Raw genomic sequence first — 23,801 nt, forward strand, 5'->3', positions numbered from 1 at the left:
TGCTTATATTGTATCGGCAGTTATATGTTCCAGAGGTGCCTGCTCCGGTTACATAGGACTCTTTCAGCAATCACTGGTTGCCTCCTGGGCTGGCATTTAAATTACAGTAAGGCTCAGACTGGACTCTATAGTGCATGACTACTACCTTTTAAAAGTATTGGCATGTAAATAAATTATTAGATCTGTTACGTTATCGGAAATTCCAATCATACAGTAAATTTCTGTGGTTGGCCTGAAATTTTAATTATAAAATTTAATTAAATGCAGCATTTCATCCCACAAAAATCTCAATTGAGGAGTTTGCATCCAAAATTGATTTTCTTCAGCCAAGCAAACCATTTTTCAAAGGTCCATTTGAAGTAGTACAAATCGATAGCTGAAACAAATATCACTCCCTTTTCTCAGTCCTGAAAATGCAAAATGTGGACTTATTTCTACCTGGTCTACTCAAAACCCTCCTAAAATTCACTTGTCCGATTTTTTGCCTAACTAATTAAACTGAACGTAAATATGTTCTATGATTCATAGTTTTGCAGTATGCCACAAAGCTCATCATTCTGAATATGAGTCAGCATTGCATAGAAGGCATAGGTGACAATGTTCATACCAATGCCTCTGAACACAACCCTGGCATTTCTTTCTACCAGATCTCACAGACAACTTCGATAGGTCTTGTCTTTCCCTCTGAAATGAGAGGAAATAACTCAGTTAACAAAAGTTTCTGGTTAATTGGGTTCCCAGTTAATCCAGTTTACTAGAAATGAATTTTTTTGGGGAATAAATGAATTATAAATTTACTAATTTGTGGAGAAATGAATCTTTTCATTAGAAAGCACAGCTTTTAGTGGTTATGACTACTGAATGGTAGTCACACTAGACCATTCAAAGAACCAAATTATCTTCACTACACAAGTCACTGGAAGGTTCTCAGATATTTGGGAAGATTGAGTACCCTCTTTAGGCCCCTAGAAAATAGTTTAATATATTATTGCTGTTTTCAAGCACTAATTTACAAATACATTATTAAAGAGGTATTTAGTTATGTTAGTAATGTACCTGACTTATAGACAAATCTTCATTACATTCTATTACAAGACAGGGGTGAGGAGCATGGTTTACTATAACCCATCTCATGACAGAAGCATTTGAGCTCTTTAAAGTCACTATTGCATTAAGTTCCATTTTTAGAATATGTAAATAGAATATTAATATTTTTTTAAAGCCTCACCCAAGGATAAGTTTTTATTGATGTTTAGAGAGAGAGAGAGAGAGAGAGAGAGAGAGAGAGAGAGAGAGACATTGATTGGTTGCCTCCCGTATGCACCCTTAACCGGGATCGAGCCCAAAACCTTAGAATATTGGGACGATGCTCTAATTAACTGAGCTACCCAGCCAGGGCCTCACAAAATACTTTTAGTAAGTGTAGGTCCTATTCTAAATGCCTTTCAGGCTGTAGCTTCAACCCTCTAAGTGGTTGGTACTCTTGCTTTTCCCCAGTTTAGAAAGGAGACAACTGGCTAAAAAGGGGTTTAGTAAACTGCCAGGGTTACACCACAAATAAGTGGAGCAGCTTGAATTCAAATCCAGACAGGGTAGCCCCAGAGCCCGAGCTTGTCATCACTCAGTTAGTTATACTGACTTACCCCAAGGCTCATGCATGCCTTGTTGTCCCATTTTCAGCAATGCAGTGGGAAATGTGATGTAGCAGGAAGGCTTCGGCAGTGGACAGTTTTGGTTCCCATCTCGGTTCTAGTCACTTACTCACTGGGTGACTTCAGCTCAGTTTTCTCTGCTACGTAAAATGGAGATGGTGACCTCATCCCAGCTTTGTGATGAGGATTAAGTGAGATAATAGGTGATGTGCCTAGCTAACCCCTTACCGTTCCCCTTAAGCTATTGATAATAGAATCCCCGGTCCCCAAATAAAGTATGTTTTGACCTGAGCAGTAGATTAATGATTTAAAGGAGCTACTCTCTCTGTTAGTTCTTCAGTAACTAATTTTCTACCAGACATAAGTATAAAAATAAAATCCACCATTAGTATTAATACACATAGTAGCTATGCAAAAAGTGAAATAAAACATAAATATATTTTAAAATAACATTATACCAGGTAATATATCTTTCCTAAGCAGATTGAAAAAACTTTGTATGTTACAAGTTTTAATTCAAAAATCTTTAAAGAGAACAACAGAGAGTCATGCAACATAGAAAAAGAGATAAAGTGATAAATAAATCTTTGTTAATCACAGGGAATAAAAAATGAGGTACAATACTATCTGCAAAATTTCAAAGCAGTTTTTTACTCAGTCGTAATTATCCCGAAAGAGCCCAGGTGACATTATTAATTTGTTTGCTACTTAAGTGTGATAAAATTTGGGATCTGAGCTGCCCATTGTGTACTGTGCACAGCCACAGATTTTATGTACTCAAGAAGACCTTTCTCACAGTCCAGAAATTAGGTGCTATTGACATTGTAATCTTTGTAAATGTCCTTAATGAGCCCCAAAGACACAAATCGCATAGATAAAACCTCAAAGTAACAGTGACTCTTTAAGTGGCTTGGCTGTGAGGGAAAGCTCAAACATAAATATCTTAAACACAGGAGGAACCCAAATTCAAACCTAGATTACATTGTGTTGTTAATTCTCTGAGATATTAGGGAAGAAACATCCAAGAGGTGATTTAAAGGCTTTTAAAGAATAGTAGGACAATCTCAATATATATGAAAGCATTTTAAATTCTTTCTTTTCATCCTTTGAAATTTTGGACCTAAAATTTTTTGTTTTGTTTTTACTAAGTGTAGTTAAAAATGTATAAAAATAAATATTGATTGAAAGTGTTTTTGTTTTAAACACAAAAATAATTTTAACAGTAACAAGAAATTGGAACTTAGCAGATAAAAAGAAAAAGAATATTTTTGGCATAATGTTAGCATTATTTTACATATTGCTTCTAGACTTCAACTATAATCAATATAATGTAGTAAGGTTTTCAAATTCATATCCAAATGCATATTTAATAATATTACTACATGTACTATAATATATAACATTATTTAGTATGCAATTGATGGTATAAAATGATAGAAGAAGGAATTAATAAATGAATTATGAGTTAAGTACCAGGACTAACCTGATTGACTAAATATAATTTATTAAGGTGTAAATGTTAATATTACTGCCACCAACTTGTCTACTACTTTTTTTTATTGTCACCAACTACTTATTATTCAAACGGTATATTTCTAAGCTATATATGTCATTTTTGTCTTTGAGAATTAAAATGATTCTCAACCAACTTTTCCTAAGAATTTTCTTGTTCTTTATAGCTATACTACTAGCCCTGCACACAAATCTGTGCCTCAGTAGCTCACCAGTAGCTTGCTGCCGCCCTCCAGTAGCTCTCCACCCACTGCCCCGCCCTCCTGTAGCTTCCCCTGCCCCCTGCCCCCCCTCATAGCTTACTGCCCTGCTTCCTCCTGTAGCTCTCCACCACCTGCTTGTAGCTCGCTGCCCCACCCTCTTGCTGATCCGTGATCCAATCATTACATGGTTGGTCATTACACTTCACAGCATAATGACCATTTGCATATTACATCTTATTATATAGGATTCTAAAAATATTTTCTTTTTTAATATTTTCCAGTATTTAATTATGAAATTTAAGTTAAATTTATTAGGGTGATATTGGTTAATAACATTATATAAGTTTCAAGTATACATTCTATAATATATTGTCTGTATATTGCATTGTATGATCCCAAAGTCTAGTCTCTTTCTGTTACCATATGTTTGTCCCTCTGTTCTCAGATAACCACCATACTATTGTCTGTGTCTGTGAGTTTGTTTTGCTTCTTTGTTTACTGTTTTCTGTTTCATATCTCACAGATGAATGAAGTCATATGGTTTTTATCCTTTTCCATTTGACTTACTTTGCTTAGTATAATACTTTCAAGATTCATCCATGTTGTTGCAAATGGCAGCATTTCATTCTTCCTTATGGCTGAATAGTAGTCCATTGTATATATGTACCACATCTTCTTTATCCAATTTTCCATCATGAGACATGTTATTTCCATGTCTTGGCTACCATGAATAATGCTGCAGTGAACACAGGGATACGTTTATCTCTAAAGATATTTTCTACTTGAGGCATGGAATTTACAATATTAGATGTAAATATTAGATGATAAAACCTGGAAGATCAGCACCATATCTCATAGTAGGCCTTTCCAAATACAGGGAGTATTCAATGGCAAAGAAAAGAGTCAAGATTACCAAGTGAGGTGCAGATGAGGAGGAGACTTATATCCAAAAAGGAGATAAACTACCTGGAGGCTGGTAAGAAGGGTGAGGTGGTGAGAGGGGCTTACCCAACTTCCACGGGCGGCAGGCCCAGAGTGAGGAGGGAACTCATGGCTACGGGAAGATCTTTTCCCACAGAAGTTTGAGGCCTAGAACCCAGGCTGGGCACCACATTCATCTTTGAGATATGAAACCAGAGCTGAGACCAGCAGCGCACATAACATCCAGCCATGAAAGGTGGCAGGGTTGTTCGCCATCAGGTAGTCTGGAGCCAGTAGACTGGAGCTGGTTGGAGAGAAAGCCTCAGTTTCTGGTTTTTGTTTGTTTGTTTGTGTGTGTGTGTGTTGTTTTTTTAACCCAGGACACAGGAGTTTCATTTGCAGCTACTCACCTGAGGCTTTGGTGCAGGGAGGTCGGTGCAGGCTCGAGATGCCTAAGGAGAGGCTGGGGTGGGAAGCATTGGAGGAAGATGTGGAAAAACAGCAGCTTGGAGTCCTGGGTTCAGCTGTAAACCTCCAAACTGAAACGGCCATTTTTCCTGAGAGGATCTATTCTAGCCACTCCCAGAAGCCACAGCTCAGGAAAAGGAAAAAAACCTGCCCTCGGTAATACAGACCACCACACCCTCAGGAGCCCTGCCTGCCCACCCAGCATCTTGACCTTTGCAAAGGATTCATCTATAGAGGCCAAGCCTGCCCATTTGAACAGTCTCAGAGAGCATCTGAGTTGGGGGTGGGGCAGTCTGCCCCACTATCCTGGGAACCTGACTAGTGCCTCCCTTGCACCAGGAAAGCTGATAGAAACTCCAGGTTTCCAGCTGATTTCACTGGACTGCATTTGAGGATCTCCACCCAGCTGAGGGCAGAGTAATATTCTGGGCCACTCACAGAGGAGTAGCTCGGGGAAGGGAAACTCACCCACCACTTTCCCTGAAATCTGAACAGCTCCTCCCCCTCATGGAGACACAGGGGTCTAGACTCCAGATTCTATTTAAAGCCCTTTCAGAAACAGACTTTTGAGTGATTAAGATTGACAGCTGGCTGGCAAGTAAAGACCACCGAGACAGAGCCCAGGGAACCTGGGGAAGCTTACTGACCCAGCCTAGGGCCCTCCCACATGCAGTCCCATCCTGTGGAGACAGCCACAAACTGTGGATCACTTGAAGCTTCAAGCAGGTGCTGAAAGCCAAAGGAGGACAGTTTCTGACAGTGGTTAGCGGCTAGGTACCTCATGGGAAGCCCAGAATTGGCAGACAGAACAGTCAGCCACAGTCATCAGAAAAGCAGGATCCAAATGGAGCTCCCATGAGGCACTAAACTCTGCTGAGACAAATGCCATTTCACTGTATTCTTTCCTTTTTTATTCTTCCCTTTCTTTTGTTCATTTATCTTCATCAATCTGTTATTATTTTCATCTCTACTGTTTTGTTCATATATCTAATTTATCTCTCCCATTTTCCTACTCATTTTTTTTTCTTTGTCTCTTGTTTTCTCATATTTTTTCCCTTTTATTATTTTGGGTCTATTTGCTTTCTCCTCTATTCTCCTTAATAAATATTTTCTTCCTCTTTTATTTTAAACTGGTTTCCTTCCCCTATTCCCCTATTCTTCTTTTTCTTTATTTTATCTCTGCCCCTTCATATTCCTTTTTCTCCCCCTTCCACTCTCCCATACCATTTTGTTTTTGGCTTTTTTTTTTCTCTCTCTCTCCTCATATTTTTTCTTTCTTTCCTTTCTATCAATCTTGCTCTCTTTTTCCTAATTTTCTCTTCTCTGGTGTTTATTTTTGTTGTTGTATGGGTCTTGTTTATGTTTTGTTTCTTTGTTTCATGTTTTGTTGTGTTGTATTTTATTCTGTTCTGTCAGCACCTCCACAACAGCTCTCATGATGTGATTGGGGATGATCCTCATAGTCAGCCAGCCTGAGAGAAAATTCCATCCACAAAGAGGACAACAACATTCAAGATCCAATTAAACAGGAGAACCCACATAACTCAAATAAGGGGCATTTCTAGAGTACCCAGCTCAGGAGATCTAAGAGACTGCACTACCAGGTCCCACAAAGCAGCTACTACATAATACCATTCCATAAAGTCTGGGAGGCACAGCAGTTTGATCTAATACATAGAAACAAATACAAAGGGACAGTAAAAATGTGGAGACAAAGAAACAACCCCCAAAGTGAAAGAAAAGGAGGAATCGCCAGAAAAGAAACTAAATGAAATGGAGGCAAGCAATTTGACAGATGAAAAATTCAAACAGCCCTAACCAGTTTGGCTCAGTGGATAGAGCGTCGGCCTGCCAACTAAAGGGTCCCACGTTCAATCCCGGTCAAGGGCATGTACCTTGGTTGTGGGCACAACCCCAGTAAGGGGTGTGCAGGAGGCAGCTGATCGATGTTTCTCTCTCATCAATGTTTCTAATTCTCTATCCCTCTCCCTTCCTCTCTGTAAAAAATCAATAAAATATATTTTTAAAAAAGAAAAATTCAAACTAATGATTATAAGAGTACTCAAACAACTTAGTGAGAACTACAAGCCACTTAATGAGAACATTATGGAACTTAATGAGAACTACAGCAGCATTAAAAAAAGAGGTAGAAACCATCAGTGAGTATCAAGCACAAATGAAGAATGACAATTGAAATAAAAATATTCTGGAAGGAATCAATAGTAGACTAGTAGAAGCAGAAGACCAAATCAGCGAATTAGAAGATAAGGTAGAAAAAAAAACATCCATTCAGAGCAGCAATTGGAAAAAAAAAACAAACACAATTTTAAAGCAGGAGAAGAATGTAAGAGAGCTTTGGGACAACATGAAACATAACATTTGCATTATAGGGATACTAGAAGGAGAAGAATCTGAGCAAGGAATAGAGAACCTATTTGAAGAAATAATGGCAGAAAATTTTCCTAACCTGGTGAAGGAAAAAGTTCACTCAATTTGAGGAGAAACAGAGAGTCCCAATCAAGAAGAACCTCAAATACCCACACCCAGGACCATCATAATTAAAATTGCAAACATTAAAGACAAAGCAAGAATCTTAAAGGCTGCAATAGAGAGACAAAGTTATCTACAAGGGAGTTCCCAATAGACTGTCAGCTGAATTCTCAATAGAAACACTTCAGGCCAAAAGGGAGTGGTATGAGGTATACAAAGTAATGAAAAGGAAGGGACTGAATCCAAGACTACTCTATTCAGCAAGGCTATCATTTAAAATGAAATGTGAAATAAAGGCAAAAAAGAAAAAAAAAGCTAAAGGTTTATTACCACCAAACCAGCACTGCAAGAAATGCTAAAGGGGCAGCTATAAGATGAAGAAATAGAGCAAGAGAGAGAGGCACACAAGCATAAAGAATTAAAATGGCAACAAATAAGTACCTATCAATAATAATCTTAAATGTAAATGGATTAAATGCTCCAATCAAAAGACATAATGTAGCTGAATAGATAAAAAAAAACATGACCCATATATATGCTGCCCACAAGAGACCAACCTTAAAACAAAGGACTCTCACAGAATGAGAGTGTAGGGGTGAAAAAAAATTTTTTCATGCAAATGGGAATGAAAAAGAAAAGCTGGGGTAGCAATATTCATAACTGATACTTAGAGTGCTCCAAAGTATGAAGCATGAGACAAGAATGCTTTCTAGTGTGTGTTGTTATTCAGTTGTTGGGCCATGAGTTTGACTCCAGTAGAATCTCTGAATCTTGCAGCCACTGATTTCTCCCCAGACATTAGCTTCCCTGTTGCTGCCCATTCATTTAAGAGGCACCATAAACCATATAAGCCTTTATGGTGATAACAAAATATTGAGAGAGGTTTTAGTTATTGTAGAGGCAAGTAGGTATTAATTTTTAAATTTAACAATGGTTCTGTTTTAGAAATGGCAAGATGTCATAATTTATTGTTTTGGATTCATGCAAATTCATGGACATGTCAAGTGTATCCTTAATTGAGCTGGAAATGACATCCTTGTATATAAAAGATACCATGTATTTATTTCTTTCAACTGGAGGAACCCCAACTTTGGAACCTGATGAAATAAATTGAGATTATAAAAGTGGGTTTATAAATTTCAGTGTGCAGAAATGTCACTGGACTTTAATCTTCTGCCTATCATATTCCTGGCTAGTTCAATTTCTTTAATGTAGGTTTCTCAACTTGAAATAAACAATCACATAGAAAAAAGTAGGTCATTGGAAGAACTACATTGTCTACTACTAAATTCTACACAAATGTAAGCTAGAGTGGCCAAAAAAAAATAATAATTTTATTATTTGTGTTTTTATATCAGTAATAGTGAATTGAGAAAAGGCTTAATTTCCTTAAAGACATATTTAATGTAGAAACTATTTTTATTATGAAATATTTCAAACATTCAGAAAATACATAATTAACTTTTGAATACCACCTGGCTCTGTTACATTTTGTCATGCATGATTCATAAAAAAGTCAAGCAGTGAAGCTAGAGTTGAAGCTTCCTGATAACCATATCTTTCCCTCCCTCCCCAGAGATAACCACTGCCCTGATTTTAGTGTTTGTCAATCTTGCATATTTTTAAATATTTCCATAAACACATACACACATATACACTGCATATATATAGACATATGTATATCCTATCTAATAAAAGAGTAATATGCAAATTGACCATCACTCCAACACACAAGATGGCCGCCCCCATGTGGACACAAGATGGCCACCACAAGATGGCTGGCAGGGGAGAACAGTTGTGGGCGATCAGGCCAGCAGGGGAGGGCAGTTGGGGGGACCAGGCCTGCAGGGGAGAGCAGTTGGGGGCAACCAGGCCTGAGGGGGGGAACTTGGGGGGGGGCCAGGCCTGCAGGGGAGGACAGTTGGGGTGACCAGGCCAGCAGGGGAGGGCAGTTAGGGGCAATCAGGCCAGCAGGGGAGCAGTTAGGCATTGATCAGGCTGACAGGCAGAAGCGGTTAGGGGCAATCAGGAAGGCAGGCAAGCGGTTGGGAGCCAGCAGTCCTGGATTGTGAGAGGGATGTCCGACTGCCCGTTTAGGCCTGATCCCAGTGGGCCTAAACGGGCAGTCAGACATCCTTCGAGGGGTCCCAGATTGGAGAGGGTGCAGGCTTGGCTGAGGGACACCCCCCTGCCCCCCGCAAGAATTTCATGCACTGGACCTCTATATATATATAATTATGCTATATAACACATATATAACTTCATTAGGCATGTTTTCAAGCATTATATCAATGATAGTGGAATACAATGTATATGTACTTTTTCCCATAAATATTACATCTTAAGGTTTAATTACAGTATTTTGCTATATGTAGCCTGAGTTCACTTATTTTGCTGTTGTATAGTATATTCCATTGCATGAATATACTACAGTGTATTCATTCTCCTGTTGATGGGAACTTAGAATATTTTTAATTTCTTGCAATCATAAACACAGCTGCTATAAACATCCCTGTATGTTTCTCATAGTCATATGTGCAAGTGTTTCACTAGTAAATACCTACAAATGGAATTGCTGAGTTGAAGAATATATACATCTTTAACTTTGCTAGATACTGTCAAATTGTGCTACTAAATGTTACACTAATTTATACTCAGAGTAGTTTATGAATTTGAATTTTTCCATATTCTTATTAACACTTGAAGTAGCCAAACTTTTACTTTTTGCCAATCTGATGGGTATGAAATTCTATCTCATTTTTATATTTAAAATTTCTTGGTACCTAGTGAAATAATTTTTTATATTTATTCATCATTTTGGTTTTCTTTTCTGTGAATAGCTTATTATTAGCAATTGATGGTTTTTATATTATTTAGTTGTTCTTTTTTATCGATTTGTAGGAATTTTTATAAGTTCAGGATATTAACCCTTTGTCAGTTATACATTTCACAGATATCTTCTCACTGTCTGTAGTATGTCTTTTAACTTTGCTTTCGATGTCTTTTGTTTAACCAAACATAAAATCATTGTATACACTTATGTTTTTCAGTATTTTAATTTATGAATTACACTTTTATTATCCTTTTTAGATAAATTTTCCTACTCTAAGCTTATAAAGATCATCCTACATTGTCTTTTCAGAATATTACCAATTTGATTTTCACACTTAGCTACTTTGTGTAAGCATCAGAATTTAGTTTTTGTATATTATATGCTTTTTTAGAGCCTAACTTTCCTTCTCTTTAGAACAGCCAGTTATCCTAGCACCATTAATGTCTCCCACCTCATGATTTGAAATGCTCTCTCTGTCATATGCCAAGATTCCATGCCAGTATGGACTTTTTCCAGGCTCTTCATTCTCATTCTATGCAAGTAACCTATTTGTCTTTTCTGCTCTAATACCAGAGTTTTAATTACTTTTGTTTTAAAATAAAACTTGATGGCCAACAGACACATGAAAACATGCTCAACATTACTGAATAATAAGGGAAATGCAAATCAAAACAACAATAAGATCACCTCACACTTGTCAGTTTGGCTATTATAAAAAAAGTTAACATAGAATAAGTGTTGCCAACAATATGGAGAAAAAGGAATCCTTGTGCACTTTTGGTGAGATTGCAAAGATGGTACATCCATTATGGAAAACGGTAAAGATATTTCTCAAAAAATTAAAAATAGAACAACCATATAACCCAGAAATCCCACCTCTGAGTATTTATTTGAAGAAATAAAAAAACAATAATTTGAAAAGATGTATGCATCTCTATGTTCACTGCAGCATTATTTACAATAGCCAAGATGTAGAAACAACCTAAGTGTCCATCTATGGTTAAAGAAGAAGTGATACATATATACAGTGGAATATTATTCAGCCATAAAAAAGAATGAAATATTGCCACATAAGAAGGATTAGAGGGTATTATACTAAGACAAATACCATATGATTTTACTTATATATGTGGAATAAAAAAAACACACAAAACAAAACATACACGAACGCATAGATAACAGAGAACAAACTTATGGCTGCCAAATGGGACTGGGGAGATGGGTGAAAAAGATGGAGGACACTAAAAAGTACAAACTGCCAGTTATAGAGCAAGTCAAGGGAAAGTAATGTACAGTATAGGGAAAACAGTCACTAATAGAATAACTATGTATGGTATTACATAGTTACTAGACTTATGGTGGTGATCACTTCATAAGGTACATCAATGTCATCACTATATTGTACATCTGAAACTAATATATTGTATGTCAACTATAATTTTAAATTTTAAAGATAAAATAAAACTTGATATCTGGCATAGAAAGTCCTTCCATCTTGTTTTTCAAAATTGTCCTAGCCCTTCTTGGTTCTATACTTTTCCATATAAATTTTAGGTTTATCATTTCATGATCCATGGAAAAATCTGTCAGTATTTTGTTTTAAAGATTGATCTGGAAAGAATTAAAAATTTTAAGTCATTGAGTCCTCCCATCTATGAATATAACATTCCAGTGATTTGGAGATTCTTACATCTTCTTTAACAATGTTTTGTAATATCTTTATAAAGGTATTGCACATCTTTTATTAGATTTGTTTCTAAGTAACATTAGGTATAATAACATAGTTTTGTACTATTATGAATGTAAGGTGTTTCTGTGACATTCTAAATATCTATTACTGTGGATTTTGTGTTTTGATCTTGGTTACAGCAAACTTCCTGAGCTCTATTGGTTCTAATAGCTTGTCTGAAAAGTCTCTTGTCATTTCTATAATTTAAAACACTTGTCTCTTACAATCTATAAGTACAGCTTATTTTTACTTTTCTTGTTGCACTGGCTTACCATTGTCAGTAGAATGCTGAATAGAGCAGTCAGTGGCACCTTGTCTTGCTTCTCTCATAGTAGGGCAGTTTCTAAAGTGTCACTGTTAAATATGATGTAGGCTTGTCAGTTCTTCTTTATCAAGTCAACAAAGGTATCTTCGATTTGCAGATATGAATTTGATAATCTCTGCAATTATGTCCCCCTTTCTGTCCCTAACATTATTTTTTAATTTGTTTTATATTTTTTAAATCTTTATTATTGAGATTATTACAGATGTTCCTCTTTTGTACCCCTATTATCCCCTCCACCCAGTTCCCACCCCACCCCAGGCCTTCACCACCCTATGGTCTGTGTCCAGAGGTAATGCATATATGCATATAAGTTCTTTGTTTAATCTCTTCCCACCACCCCACACCCCTTCCCTCTGAAAATCTTTAGTTTGTTCCATTTCCATGCCTCTGATTCTATTTTATTTATCAGTTTATTCTGTTAATCAGATTTCTTATTCATTTATTTTGATTTTTAGATTCAATTGTTGATAAGTATATATTTGTTGCCATTTTGTTGTTCATATTTTTTATCTTTTTTTTTTCTTCTTCTTTCTCTTCTTAAAGAATACCATTCAACATTTCATATAATACTGGTTTGGTGGTGATGAACTCCTTTAGTTTTTTCTTGTCTGGGAAGCTCTTTATCTGACCTTCAATTCTAAATGATAGCTTTGCTGGGTAGAGTAATCTTGGTTGTAGGTCCTTGCTATTCATCACTTTGAAAATTTCTTGCCACTCCCTTCTGGCCTGCATAGTTTCTGTTGAGAAATCAGCTGACAGTCATATGGGCATTCCCTTGTAGGTAAGTAACTGCTTTTCTCTTGCTGCTTTGAAGATTCTCTCTTTGTCTTTAGCCCTTGGCATTTTAATTCTGATGTGTCTTGGTAGAGGCCTCTTTGGGTTCCTCTTGTTTGGGACTCTCTGTGCTTCCTGGACTTGTAAGTCTATTTCTTTCACCAGGTAGGGAAAATTTTCTGTCATTGTTTCTTCAAATAGGTTTTCAATATCTTGCTCTCTCTCTTCTTCTGGCAGCCCCGTAATGCAAATGTTGGTAAGCTTGAAGTTGTCCAGAGGCTCCTTACACTATCTTCATATTTTTGGATTCTTTTTTCTTTTTGCTCTTCTGATTGGGTGTTTTTTGCTTCCTCATATTTCAAATCATTGATTTGATTCTCAGAATCCTCTACTCTACTGTTAAATCCCTGTATATTATTCTTTATTTCAGTCAGTGTATGTTTAATTTCTGACTGATCCTTTTCCATTTTTTTTGGAGGTTTCTAGAAGATTCTTGAGTAACCTTATAACCATGGTTTTGAACTCTATATCCAGTAGTTTGCTTTCTTCCATTTCTTTAATTTGTGACATGTTTCTTTGTCTCCACATTTTAGCTGCTTCCCTGTGTTTGTTTCCATGTATTGGGTAGAGCTGCTATGTCTCCTTGAGTTGGTAGAGTGGCCTTGTGTCGTAGATGTTTTATAGGGCCTGTGGCTCAGCCTCCCCAGTCACCAGAGCTAGGAGCTCTAGGTGCACCCCTTGGTGAGCTGTAAGCACAGTCTTGTTGTAGTTGAGACTTGATTGCTGTTGGTATCACTGGGAGGAATTGACCTCCAGGCTAATTGGCTGTGAGGACCAGCTGCAACTACAGTGGGAGAGCTGCTGTGCAAGAGACACCCCTATGGAGCAGGACTTGCTTCAGGGAGCTTTGTTATTCACTGAGTCTACCCCTTGAGTGTGTCAATTATGGATGTCTAGAGTTGTAATCTGGTATGATCTGACACTGACCACTGGGTACACTGGCTCTTGGGTCTCCAAGGAGATGCAAAGTCAGCCACTGCCTGGACCACCCAGTAGGAGCTATAGAGAGATCTTCAGATTCCTCCTCTTTGTATCATGTTTGGAGGTGCCCAGATGAGGCCCAGCAATGAAGCAAGGCAGGCTGGTGCTAGTGATGGGTCTTGGGTCTTTTATTGATAGGTTTGGTGCTCCCTGACCCAGCTGCAGCTTGTTTGAGAGATTTTAGCCTGATCAAGGACAGGCCATTCATATACAAAAGCCATTGCACACAGCTTGGGTGGGGTTGTAAATTGGATGAGGTAGGGTCTTAGGGAATCCCTGAGGCAGAGCAAACAGAAATGGCTGCTAGTCAGCCCTGTGACCGGGGAGATCCCAGCATAGGAACAATGATCCCTGCAAGCACCTCCCTCTGGGAGAAAGCCACCTCTGAATTCATGCCCTGATGCCAGACAATTCAGGTCTTCCTTGTATGTGTCTGTGTTCCCTAGAGCCTCGCCCTGGTGCTGGAGCTCGGAGGAAGTGCGACCTTGTAAATTCAGTTCCTGGTGCTAGCCAGCCTTTTAAGAGGAACAGCTAAGTCTCTAGCAGCCTCTTTGTCACTGAGCCCAAATCTGAACTGGTTTTTATAGCCCATAGTTCTTACTGCCCGTAGGACTTCTTTTCCCAGCTCTGGGACCCTGGGCTGGGGGTCTGGAGTGGGGCTGGGACCCCTTGCTCCTCCAGGCAGCCTCCAAAGAGATGATCGCCCTCCAGATTAAAAAAGCAGCACACGTAAGTGTCGGACCAGCCAGTTCCATGCCTCCTCACCTCCTACCAGTCTCAGTGTGCTTTCTTCTTTACTTCTCTAGTTGGAAGACTTTCATTCAACCAGCTTTCAGGCGGTTCTGGATGATGATTTTTCTGTATTTTAGTTGTAATTTTGATGTGGTTGTGGGAGGCAGTAGGTACAGGCATTTACCTACACCACCATCTTGGTTACTCTCCTAACATTATCTTATGTATTTACCATTTGTTGTTCTTATTCCAGCTAAATATTTTATAAATTTTAGTTTTTCTAAAGTACTAATTTTAGGTTGGTTTATTTGATCTACTATATTTTTGGTTTTATGATTTAATTTATGTATTTTATCTATTATTTCCTTCTATTTTGAAAGACTTTTCTGTTCTTTTTCTCTATTTTACTCATTTCCTTTTGTTTTTACTATATTTTAATAAATGCATTTATGACTATAAAAATTATTGTAGCTGTATCCCATATATTTTGACATATGGTATTTCAGTTGTTGCTTAGTTCTGAATATTTTATTACCATCATAATTGCCTGTTTAACATGTGAGCTTTTAAACTGTCTTTATTAAAGAGATAGATTTACTTTTTTTGTACTGTATTTTATTTTATTTATTTTATATTGAATTTATTGGAGTGACATTGGTTAATAAAATTATATAGGTTTCAGGTGGACAATTCTATAATACATTGTCTTTATTCTGTATTGTGTGTTCACCAAGTCAAGTCTCCTTCCATCACCATTTATTCCCCCTTTACCCTCTTCTACCTCCCCCATCCCCTTTCCCTGTGGTAATTAACAGTGTACTATTTTCTGTGTCTATGGGAGTTTTTTTCTTTTCCTTAATCCCTTCACCTTTTTCACTCAGACTCCCACCAACCCCCTTCCCCTCTGACAGCTGTCAGTCTGTTCTCTGTCTCTATGAGTCTGTTTCTATTTTACTTGTTAGTTCATTTTGTTCATTAAAATCATATGATACTTGTCTTCCTCTGACTGTCTTACTCAGAGAAAGCAGAATACTATTCGGGTCCATTCGATTGCTTTACTTTTAATGATTTCTAATTTAATTGCATTTAAGTCAGAGGCTGTGATTTGTAAGACATTGAAAATTTGTACAGACTTCATTTGTGAAGTATTTTGTAAGTATTTATATTACCTTGAAAATGATTTTATTTTCTATTTTTTCAGTGCATATTTTCACATCTATTAGATCATCATATTATTTTGAGTATTTTCTATTTTTCTAATCTATTTTGTCCTTAATATCTTATTTTCTGAAAGAATGTAAAAATATCTCACTATGTGTAAGAATTTATCAGCTCCTCTTAGTAACTGTTAATTTTTGTTTTACCTATTTTAAGGTTATAAATGCACCCTAATTTATTATATTTTCCTTGGTGAATCATTGCATGCAGTGTTCCTCTTTATTTCTAGTAATTCCTCAATGCTTTAAATTCTGTTTTAAACACTGTAATAGCTTTTGTTTTCTTAGTTTTGCATTATACCTCTTTTTTCATCCTTTTATTTTCAATCTCTTTTTTAATTTTTTATCCTCACCAAAGATATGTTTTTTTAATTGATTTTAGAGAGAGAGGAACAGAGAGACAGAGAGAGAGAGAGATGGGAGTGGAAAGAGAAAGAGAAAGAGAGAGAGAGAGAGAGAGAGAGAGAGAGAGAGAGAGAGAGAGAGAGAGAGAAACATCGATGTGAGAGAGAAACATCAATCAGTTGCCTCTTTACCTCTTATATGTGCCCCGACTGGGGATTGAACCTACAAAACAGGTTATGTGCCCTGACCAGGAATTGAGCCTACAACGTTTTTGGTGTATAGGTAAAACTCCAAACAACTAACCCACCTGGCCAGGCTATTTTCAATCTTTTTATGATTCTTCATATTTGCTTTTTCTCTTTTAAGCAACTTAAAACTAGATATTTTTATTTTAGTTCTCTCTGATAAGATCTACATTTTTAACTGTTCTATTTATAACAATGTATTCTATTTACAACAATTTCTTCTATTTACAACAATTATCTCAATTTATTCTATTATATAGGAATTTATTCTATTTACAACATTATAATTATTGATAACTTTAGACTTATTTCTACCATCTTTTTTATTTTCTGATATTTTGCTTTACTTCTTATTGTTTTCTTTTGGATTGTTAGTTCTGTATTTCTTTATTTTCCCCTCTGCTGGATTGAAAGCTATAAGTTCTATTTCCTTTAGTGCATATGTATAAGTATATGCATATGTTTTAGTATATATGTATGTTAAAAATATTGTTACTTTGATCATTTGTTTAGTGAGGACCAATCATTGGTAAATTGTTTATTTTAATTTTTACCGCACTTTTATGGTAGTTTAGCAAGATATGAAATTCTTAATTGGCAATTTTTCTCTCCATATTTTGTTATTGTACCATTAAATGAGCCTCTGCTCATGGTTATGTGAAGTTTATTATCAATTTTTCAATCATTTATGAACATTTTATGTTTTCTTTATGGTAGTTTTTAAAGTAGTAGTAGTTTAGCCCTGACCAGTTTGGCTCAGTGGATAGAGCGTCAGCCTGCAGACTGAAGGGTCCCAGGTTCGATTCCGGTCAAGGGCATGTACCTTGTTTGTGGGCACATCCCCAGTAGGAGGTGTGCAGGAGGCAGCTGATTGATGTTTCTCTCTCATCGATGTTTCTAATTCTCTGTCCTTCTCTCTTCCTCTCTGTAAAAAATCAATCAAATATATTTAAAAAATAAAATAATAAAGTAGTAGTAGTTTTGTTTTCATTCTTGATGATCTGTAGTTTGATTACAGTGAATTCAATGGTATATTTATCTTTATTAATATTCAGAGTATAATTTGCATCTAATGATTAGTTTACTTCTAAAAGTCTCTCAGCTACTGCCTTTGTAGTATTGCTTGTACAACATTCTTTACATTATTTTCTGCTTTCTTGTCAGCTTCTTCTCTAGGCCTCTAATCTAAATCTTCTAAATTAATCCTCAAATACTACCTTCTAATTTTCTAATTTTCTTTTCAGCTGTACCCACTTTATCCTATGTTTTAGTGTTTTACTTTAGTGATTTTTTTAGTTGGTTCTTTTTCATAGCCACGAGTACTTATTTTATTCTGGCCTGCTTTGTATAATAATTTGCTTCTTTTTTTTAATGGATTATTATCAATTATTTATTTGAGTACTAAACACAGACATTTAAAAATTTTAGTGAGACTATTTCATCAACTTACATTTATTTGGAGTGAATTCATGTTCTAATGGCTTATCTTGTTATTGTGTTTCCAAGCTTTCTATTATTTTATTTATATCAAAACTTGTTTTATGGGCTCAAATATCTCTCATTCTATTCTATATGTTTTAGTATATATGTATATTAAATATATACTTCTCTTCTCTTCTCTCTCTCTACCTGAATACAGTTATGTGACTGCTTCTATTTGTGCCAGTCTCACTCCCAATCCACAACCCATTCTTATAAGCTTGAAGGTGCCTGATCTGCTAAAACATTAGGGTCTTGAAGTCCCCAAGCCATCAAGGGGCTTGACTCAGTTCCTAAATGTAAAGTAAGTTTTTGCCCTAGAGCCTCCCTAGTCTCATAGCTTTTTATAAAACCATAGCCCCATATTAGAAACTGTTCTTGTTACCCCTACCTCAATTTCCTTTAATTTCAGCTTCTGGCTTCAAAGAGTGAATTTGTTCTTCACCCAACATGAAGCATGCTTAGCCTCTGTTATCAAAGAGCTTTATTCCTGGCTCTCAGTATGAATTTCTGAAACAAACCAAACAGCCTGTGGTTTCAGCCTGTGGGCGGGAATTGCAAAGGTCATGTATACCAAGGGGCCACAATACTTAACCTTCTGGTTTCACCTTTTCTTTATTAATCCATCTAGTCATTCAACAGACTTTATGAACACCTACCAGAAGCAAAGCCCTGCACGAGGCACTGAAGATAGACTTCTCAGTTCTTGGAAATTATTTTCTAAGATGGACACTCAAAGACTAGCACATTCAATAAAAGTAATACCAGGATTTATAAAGGTCCCTGAGTAGGGTGGGCCTGAGGCCTTTCTGCATTGTTCACATTACTGCAGAACTTGCTACCTCATTACTCAGGATTATCTTTTCATAGCCTCTTCCCCTATAAGAAGGTGGGGGAATTGGATGAAGGTGGTCAAAATATACAAACTTCCAGTTACATAAGTAATGTTATATACCACACGATGACTACAGGTAACACTGCCATATGGTATATTTGAAAGTTGTTAAGAGAGCAGATATTAAGAGTTCTTATCACAATGGGAAAAAATTTTTTTCTCTTTTTTTGTATGATATGTATGTTAACTAAATTTATTATGGTAATCATGTCACAATATATGTAAGTCAAGTTATATTTTATACTTAAACTTACACACTGCTGCATACCAATTATATCTTAATAAAACTGGGAAAGATCCATCAAAAATAAAAATGTAGAAACAAAAATCTAAAATGTTTTGAGTGTGTATATTTTAAAAATTGTACCTGAAAAATTACTGTATTTCTTTGGTAACATATAATATCAAACATGAAATTATGTAAAAACAGCACTTCTACAAAATATTCAAACATCAAAGGTAGGTTACAGTAGCAGTTAAAACTTTAATCCTTAGGACACAAGTTGTTTGTTTGTTTATAGGAATGTATAGGTGCTATGACTTCAAATTCATCCTTGTGCAAATTACATAGATCAAATGAAAATCCCCTTAAGAATAACTATCTGAAGCTTCCATATTAAAGTCTATTTTTTTTCCCTAGGATTAAAACAGATTCATTGGGAGCCCAGTCTTTCATAGAGAAGGGGGTAGGGAACAGAGTTGGGCCTTCATTTTCTCACAAAAGGCACAATGTGAAACGCATCTGTGAACATTGCATAATTTGTTATGTTCTACAAAGAGGTGGGTTTTTGTTATACACATACCAAAGCTATTTGGTAGTGTTTCACCAATGATCTCTATTCAGGTCTAGAAAAGAAATTGGCCTCAGAAGAGTGAAAAGAGAGTAAATTTTTCTTTAAAAATTAGATACAGATTATCACTTCAAAATACAGGAGGGAATTTTACAAGTGATGGTGCACTGATTAGCTTTCCAATGGACATCCAGTCCTTTATGAAACACATACTAGCTGTGGTCAGCTGTGACCAATGTGCTTTATTACTCTCCAGAAGAGCTGCACTGAGAATACCCATCTAATTTAATTGAGAAATGTTGGGTGAACTTGAACTACTTCATGGACATGAATAACCAGAGAATTTATTTGATAAGACATTAAAGGCTGAATATGGTAACTATCTCTTTGATGGTTTGATACAATCATTTATTTAGTTAATTAGCATGTCTTTCATATTTTTTGTTATTACTATTCCAGTAATTACATGAGCAGCTTAAGAAAGGGAAAAACATTTCAGTACAACATCATTATGAATTATAACCATTACTTTTTTTGGTAAATATTCATGACAGTTTTTATGTAGTTCAATCTTTAAAAAGTGACATCAGTTTTCAGGTAAAGGAACCTAACAATAATTAAACTGGGGAAATTAATAAATCTATTCTTTTTTCATTTAATAGTCTCTAAATTGTTTTTAAATATTGTTTTCTGATTTCATTAAGAAAAAAATCCCAGGAAGTTGACATGCTATTCACTAATCTCTTCCATTTTTTATTTACTTTTTTTGTAAACTGGGCAGTGCGAACTATCATTATAGTAACTTTATCAATAGTATGGCACTCAAGGTGGCATTAGATGATAAAGTATTTACCTTCATATGTATGCCAACATTTAAGAGAAAGTTTGTTGTATCCCCATGACTAATGCTAAGGTATGATTTGGATATATGAATTTTTTCTTACTGTATTTAAATAGTATACCTTTTAAACTATTCTCAGAAATGCAGAGATAGAAACTCTAAAAGTAAATTACAAAATCACACTTCATGTACTAGTGACTCTTTAAATGGAATTTTTCATTGAAACTTTGTCATTAAAATGAAAGGCCTTTTGGTTGTGCCCATACAAGCATAATAAATTGTATATGTTTGTGATACTGAATGACTCTTGCCCATATGCTGCACTGCAAAGCTACATGAATGAGGCATTTACCAAATCAGGCCCACCACATTAAACAGAAAAACAATCTTTATTCATGGTAACTTATCAGTTTCAATTAATCAACCTTAACAATGGAAATTCTGATGTGTTCAAGCAACTTGAAAGCAATAGGTCATCTCCAGGGCAGCCATGTTGTGTCTTTGTGCCTAAGGTTTCAAACAAAGCAACATCTCCAATAAATAGACATACATATACATACATATGTGTGCATGTATATATATATACACACACACACATACCAGTGGTTGGCTACAGCTATGCCGTGTGGTGTCAATAAAAAAGCATGTTTATTGTTGATTTTGATCATAGCAAATGTAATTGTTTTCCATCAAGTATTACTTTTTTGAGCTTGCAAGTTTACACAAAAGGAAAGAAATTTCCATTGGATGACCATCCTTTCAGTTTCTGTGCTGCTATGTGAATAGCATTGTGCAAACCATTCCAATGGTTTTGAAAAGGGGTAACCATTGGTTTGATTTGGTTACACGGTTTAGTAAAGAGCTCCCTCCCACTGCCTTAGGGTCTGTGAAAGGTCTGTGACCTGTTTAGAACAGCCAAGTGAAATGTCATGTCGCCCCTCCCAAATGGGAGTATCTGCATTCATTTGATCAGTATAAAAAATGATTGGGGATGGCGAGATCAGTGCTTTTGAATTGCAATTTATAGCAGTTTACAAAAATGCACATTGTTGGAAAAGAAAACATGGAAGTGTTTCTTTCTAAATTGCATTACCTGTGAAATGTCATTAGTCTTTTAAGGATATTTACATCCTTTTTTAAAAAATTATTTAGGAGACTTATTTCAACTAAGGAAAACTAGAATTTTATTACATTATGATTTTATAAATTGTATTTTGATTTTAATAGCAGAAATTAAGGAAAACAATGTGTCTGAGTTCTTAGGATAAACATGGTTTGTCATTTCCATCTATTAATTCTCTAAGAGAATCTTTGCTAATTAGTTGCATTAGCAGAAGATTCCCAGTTATCTTTTCCAGATTATAAAGGAGTTTCATTTGCAGGTAAGTGCCTTGTCTGCTGATGTCTATTAGTGAGTCTGAAATCACAGGCATACTGAATCTTACCAGGTTTCCATTATTCTTTCAACTTCTTTGTCAGATGAATATATTCTAAATCATGGTATCATTAGACTCATCTACATGTAGGCATCATTTCATAAAAGGGAAAGGTTATTTGTTTTTCATTTCATGTGTAAATAATACATGAACTTTATCCAAAAAGTTGAGGCAGGCTGCCCAAGTTCATAAAGGCTTAATGCAGCCACCTGGGTCTCTGGGGTCCAGAAAACAATGCCCTTTATACCATGTCCAGAATCTTCAAAGCTCCATCGCTTCACCTTAGGCAGTGGGTGGAACTGGACATCATTTTAAAGAATTCTTCTTTTAGTAAGAAAAGTTACCTTGAGAAAAGACCTTCAAAACTTCCCTGGTTGATCCTTGACTAGAAAAAAAAAGTCCCTGCCTCAGAAAAGACTTGACCCAGATAGTCTCTTAGCGTTCCACTTTGAACCTCCCAACCATTGAAAGCCGAGGTTGTCACGTTTTTATCTTTGTTCATGTTAAGCCTTGAAATGACAGCCTGGTTCTGTGTTCCTCTCTCCCACTACCCAGGCTGTAAGTGTCCACATTGACACCTACCGGTGACCGCAGGCTGCAGTTCTTTGTCGCCTTCTCCACGCCTCTGGCTTTCACTGGGATTAGCTCAGGGCCTTTGTTCCCCTTCAAAGCTGGAACATCACACCCCATGTTGTGGCTTTCCTGTCTCAGACCCCCAACGCTTTCCTCACAATTTACACACCAGGTAAATGTTCCTCCCTACGGAGCAGAGAGCCCAGCCTGTGCGGATGGGGGGAGGACCAAACCTCCCCCCTTCCTCAACTTCAGAACTCTGCCAATCTGGTCTCTTTCCTTCTCATTCATAATTTTCTATTTCATTTGAAGGGAAGATTGAGTACACAAATGGAAATTTAAATCTTAGATTCCTGGACCCCAACACAAGACAACCTCTCCCCTTTAAAAAAAAAAAATCTGTTACAGTGGCCCCTAGTTCTAGGGAGGGCGCACTCAGCAGGTTACTTACAAGCACCTAAAACCATTTCTATGGCCTGGGGCAGGGGAAACTGCCTCAGAAAACTTGACTGACACATGCTAAGTTGAAGGCAGTGGTGGATCTGAGCACCTGACCTCCCCGCCCCCAACCCCATCCCCTACACACACACACACACACACACACACACACACACACACACACACACACAGACATACACACTGACGCACAAAGCGAAGGGTGAGAAGTGGGGAGTGGCTTGTGTATAGTAATTAAAACAAATTAAATGTCTTTTCCTCTTTCCCTATTTTTAGCGAGGTTGTCACAGAGAGAAGAGTATTGGCGGAGGTCTTCGATACCCCAGAACGCCCCTTTGGAGAGGCCATCGACACCGGAGGACTCCCCCTTGGAGAGGCCTTCGATACCCCAGAGCGCCCCTTTGGAGAGGCCTTCAATACCCCAGAGCGCCCCTTTGGAGAGGCCTTCGATACCCCAGAGCGCCCCTGTGGCAAAGGCAAAGGCGAGGCCATCAACATCCAGAAAACCCCTGTGAAGGATATGGATGCTACTGAGTAGACCACTGGGCTGCCCAGAGCAGGACCACAGAAAGAGGCCCCTCACCATCCTGGCCTGAGGGCTGTCTCCCTGGCAAAGGATACTATCTCCACGATGTTTCTAAAATTACTGTCTCTCGGGATTATGTCTACTAACTGGAAGAGAACGCGAAGTGCTCCGGCTAGGCTCACCTTTCCAAGCCCTTGAAGGAGACTGCTCTCTGGTGTTGGAGTGGCAGACAGACTTGAGGGGCTGGCAATTTTTTTTTTTTTAATGTTTGCTGGGCTCAGCGGAGTGCCCAGGCACCTTAGGGTGGGAAAGAATGA

General features: G+C 37.0%; 1 protein-coding gene across 1 annotated transcript in view; it reads left to right on the forward strand.

The window, feature by feature from the left end:
• The window catches only part of LOC308241281 (uncharacterized protein C10orf67, mitochondrial), a gene marked incomplete at both ends in the record, with an annotated part of 151,335 nt that extends 127,839 nt beyond the window's left edge, over positions 1–23,496 (forward strand). The window contains one exon of the mRNA XM_080654695.1: positions 23,235–23,496. Within this exon, the coding sequence (XP_080510821.1) occupies positions 23,235–23,496 (262 nt within the window). The remainder of the gene's footprint in view (positions 1–23,234) is intronic.
• Between the last annotated feature and the right edge of the window lie 305 nt (positions 23,497–23,801).

This window comes from Plecotus auritus (assembly GCF_963455305.1).
Source record: "Plecotus auritus genome assembly, chromosome: 1".
Lineage (NCBI taxonomy): Eukaryota > Metazoa > Chordata > Mammalia > Chiroptera > Vespertilionidae > Plecotus > Plecotus auritus.